The sequence below is a fragment of the Culex pipiens genome, chromosome 3 (assembly GCF_016801865.2).
Source record: "Culex pipiens pallens isolate TS chromosome 3, TS_CPP_V2, whole genome shotgun sequence".
In the NCBI taxonomy this organism is placed as follows: Eukaryota; Metazoa; Arthropoda; class Insecta; order Diptera; family Culicidae; genus Culex; species Culex pipiens.
The window spans coordinates 139,088,718-139,092,560 of NC_068939.1; the positions used below are offsets into that span (position 1 = coordinate 139,088,718).

At 47.5% G+C, this 3,843-nt stretch overlaps 1 protein-coding gene across 1 annotated transcript; it reads left to right on the forward strand.

Annotated features, from left to right (window-relative positions):
• Nucleotides 1-453: 453 nt before the first annotated feature.
• Nucleotides 454-1,428, forward strand: LOC120417340 (uncharacterized). The gene has a single exon (XM_039579343.1). The coding sequence runs from the start codon at nt 454-456 to the stop codon at nt 1,426-1,428; it is 975 nt and encodes a 324-aa protein (XP_039435277.1).
• The last annotated feature ends 2,415 nt before the right edge of the window (nt 1,429-3,843 follow it).

The window sequence follows — 3,843 nt, forward strand, 5'->3', positions numbered from 1 at the left end:
ATCAACCGTCTGCGGCTCAACTCTCTGGCTCGTCGCACCAACGCGCCCAAACTGGAAGGACCGCTGACGCCGAAGGAGATCAACGACGCTTGTTTGCAACTGGCGCGAGCGGCTCAACACGACAGCTTCCAGACGGAAATCGATTGCCTGGTCAAGAACGCACCGCTTCCAGGCAACAGCAAGCTCAAGGCTTTGTTTCCGTTCGTCGACGCAGATGGCACTCTACGGGTTGGTGGCCGACTCTAGAACTCCAACCAGCCGTACGACGTGCGTCATCCTGTGATCATCCCGAAAGAGCACCGGTACACGAACTTGCTGCTGTCAGAAGTCCACCTTCGCAACCTGCACGCAGGGCCAACTCTGATGATCGCCACACTCAACCAAAGATATTGGATCGTTGGCTGCCAAACTGGGGTGCGTGGCTACGTTGCGAACTGCAACGGCTGCTGCAAAATGAAGGCGAAACCCGCGACGCAGCTGATGGGAAGCCTGCCTTCCGTACGGACGAACCCGGCTCGTCCTTTCGTGCACTGCGGTGTGGACTTCGCGGGTCCAATCCTCGTCCGCACCTCCAACCTTCGGACGGCCAAGACAGTGAAGGGTTACGTCGTTGTCTTCGTTTGCCTCGCGACCAAGGCAGTGCACCTAGAAGCCGTTTCCGACCTGTCCACGAGCGCGTTCTTGACCGCCCTCAAGCGCATGTTCGCCCTTCGTGGGATAAGCAGCGAGATCTGGTCCGACCGCGGAACCAACTTCGTAGGCGCGGACCGACACATCCGAGAGCACCTGCAGTCACCTGAGTTCAACCGAGCTGTCAACCAGTACCTGTCGGACCTCAAGGTGAAGTGGACGTTCATCACTCCATCCGCCCCCCACATCGGAGGAATCTGGGAAGCGGCGGTGAAGAGTATGAAGAAGCACCTCCGAGTGGTGCTCGGGAACACGGCGCTGACGTACGAGGACCTTTCGACCGTCTTGACGCAGATCGAGGCGTGCTTGAACTCGCGTCCCTTGTGCCAGCTCTTTGCGTCTCCTGACTCGTACGAGGCCCTCACGCTGGGCCACTTTATCATCAACCAGCCGCTCAACCTGCTGCCGGAACCGGACATCAGCCACATCAAGGAAGGCCGTCTGGACATGTGGCAACGGATTCAGCGCCACGTCGACGAGATCTGGGCACGCTGGCGTGACGAATACGTGGCCACACTCCAACCCCGGAACAAGTGGCAAACGGTGCAGCAGAATCTGGATCCGGGACAGCTGGTCCTGATCAAGAACGAGAACACACCACCTGCGTCCTGGGAGCTCGCAAGGATCGTCGCAGCACATCCGGACCCGTACGGCGTCGTTCGCAACGTCACCGTGCGCAGAGGAGAGAAGGAGTATCAGCGGCCGGTGCACAAGCTGGTCCCGCTTCCGATAAATTGAGGCATACGCCTCAAGGGCCGGGAGGATGTTCGCGCGCAGTCACCCTGTGCGCAACGGACGTTGTTGGTCTGGCGTCCTATCCCCCGGCACGAGCAGCTGTCAAGCTGTGCCTCCCGTGGAACGACGGCATAAACTCATGGCTCGAACCGGACGTTTCGATCATCTTAACCTCTTGCTGAAATGAAAAAAATACCTTTAAATCAATTTAGATTTAGTTCCAACCGCTGATTCCAAGATGAACCTCGGAACAGCGGGCCAGCAATATTTTTGGCCGCATTGTGCGCCGTCCTTTAGAACCACTACTCCGGACCCCATGGAACATTCAAAATAGTTCTCTCGCAAAAATGCTTCCCCCTTTTCTAGTATTTTTGAAAATCCGAACAATGTGCAGCTTATGAATATTTTTTCGGACTATCGGCATCGGAATCTGCATACCGGAGAAAAGTTACCGGCGAATTCATGTAAAAAATGCACTACGGAACGTTACCACGAAATTCCCGCTGGGTTCCTATGAAATAAAAACTCCCCCTAAAAAAACTGCCTAAACGGACGAATTCGCAAGCATGATAATATCCGTCAGTGAAATCGGCTTCACTGTCTCGCAGGTTCCATTGACCAGCTCTTTCCGCAACGTTAAGTTGGCACCCTTCTGCATCAGCTCATTTCACAGCCTTCCGCCCGACCAAATACTTGTTCCCCAATAGCACGCGGCCCGGAAGCATAGATGCCGAAAGTCAGCTCCGGTTCCGATTCCCCCTGCGTCTTCACCGTCACCCAGTCCGTCGGTCGTTCAAACACCACCGTCTTGCCGGGTCCCCCCCACCAAGGTCGTCATGCTGACCAACGACGTGGTCCGGAAGTCAGCGCCTCCGATTCCGGTTCCCCCTCCGTCTTCATTCCCACCCGGATGGCCTTAAACGGTCACCGTCCTACCAGGTCCTCCGCACCAAGGTAGTCTTTGCAAGCCCGTCCAACTTTTACCAGCAGGCCACTCCGAGGGAATGGAGATGGTTCCGGCGGGACGGTCATTTCCGAGTGGACCATCGTCGAGGATCAAGATCTGAAAATGCAAAGATTGTAAATTTTAGAGAAAATCGGGAAACATTTGTTGACCCTCTTGGAGGGCAACCTGGCAACGCCCCGTGGAAATTCCTTTTACTGCTCCTTGGTGTCTGGTTCCTCTCCGACACGGCACGCCACAAATAATGCTGTAAAACTAAAAAATTAGAAGATAATATAAATTATAAATAAAATATTCCTTTTAGCAAACTCACCAAAACACCTGTGAAAACGCTAAGTCCAAAACTGGCACTTCTCAGATTTCGGCAAAGTTGCCAAGCAAAATGAAGTTCGGTTCAGTGATCTCAAATTTGACAAATAAAATCAAAACAAACCCATCTCAAAATTGACATCGCTGAACCGAACTTCATTTTGATTGAACGAACTTAAAAATTGAGTTCCCCCAGTAAGCGTGCTTATCTTCCTTTAGACACCCGAACAAATACTTTTCGCGATTGATTTCACACACAAAACGCCTGAAAAATGTGCAAGCTCCGAACCGACGAACCGTAGGCCCCTTTGCCCAGAAAATTTCTTTTCAAAAACAAAAAACAAAAAACAAAAAACAAAAAACAAAAAACAAAAAACAAAAAACAAAAAACAAAAAACAAAAAACAAAAAACAAAAAACAAAAAACAAAAAACAAAAAACAAAAAACAAAAAACAAAAAACAAAAAACAAAAAACAAAAAACAAAAAACAAAAAACAAAAAACAAAAAACAAAAAAAAAAAAAAAAAAAACAAAAAACAAAAAACAAAAAAACAAAAAACAAAAAACAAAAAACAAAAAACAAAAAACAAAAAACAAAAAACAAAAAACAAAAAACAAAAAAAAAAAAACAAAAAACAAAAAACAAAAAACAAAAAACAAAAAACAAAAAACAAAAAACAAAAAACAAAAAACAAAAAACAAAAAACAAAAAACAAAAAACAAAAAACAAAAAACAAAAAACAAAAAACAAAAAACAAAAAACAAAAAACAAAAAACAAAAAACAAAAAACAGAAAACAAAAAACAAAAAACAAAAAACAAAAAACAAAAAACAACGCTATAACATTATTTCTGCGTAAGAAGTGTCACAATTTGTGACGTTTGAGTAATCCCCTTTCAGCGGCGTACCCCATGTCCCTTCTCGGAACAATAACAGAAAACGTCACTGAACTCGATAAATCTACTACGAAGGACACCATTTGCGGAAGTTATGGCCAATGAAGCCCAACCCTGGAACGATCCGACGAACTTTGGCCGACCTTGGACCTCCCTCAAACACTCACTAAACCCCGGGGAACTCTAGTGTTCTTTTTTTATTTGCTGTATGTGTAGTTATGTAAGTATGCTCGATATAGAGTGTGTGGA

Coding starts and splice junctions, on each gene's coding strand:
- LOC120417340 (XM_039579343.1), top strand. CDS start 454: ATGAAGGCGAAACCCGCGACGCAGCTGATGGGAAGCCTGCCTTCCGTA.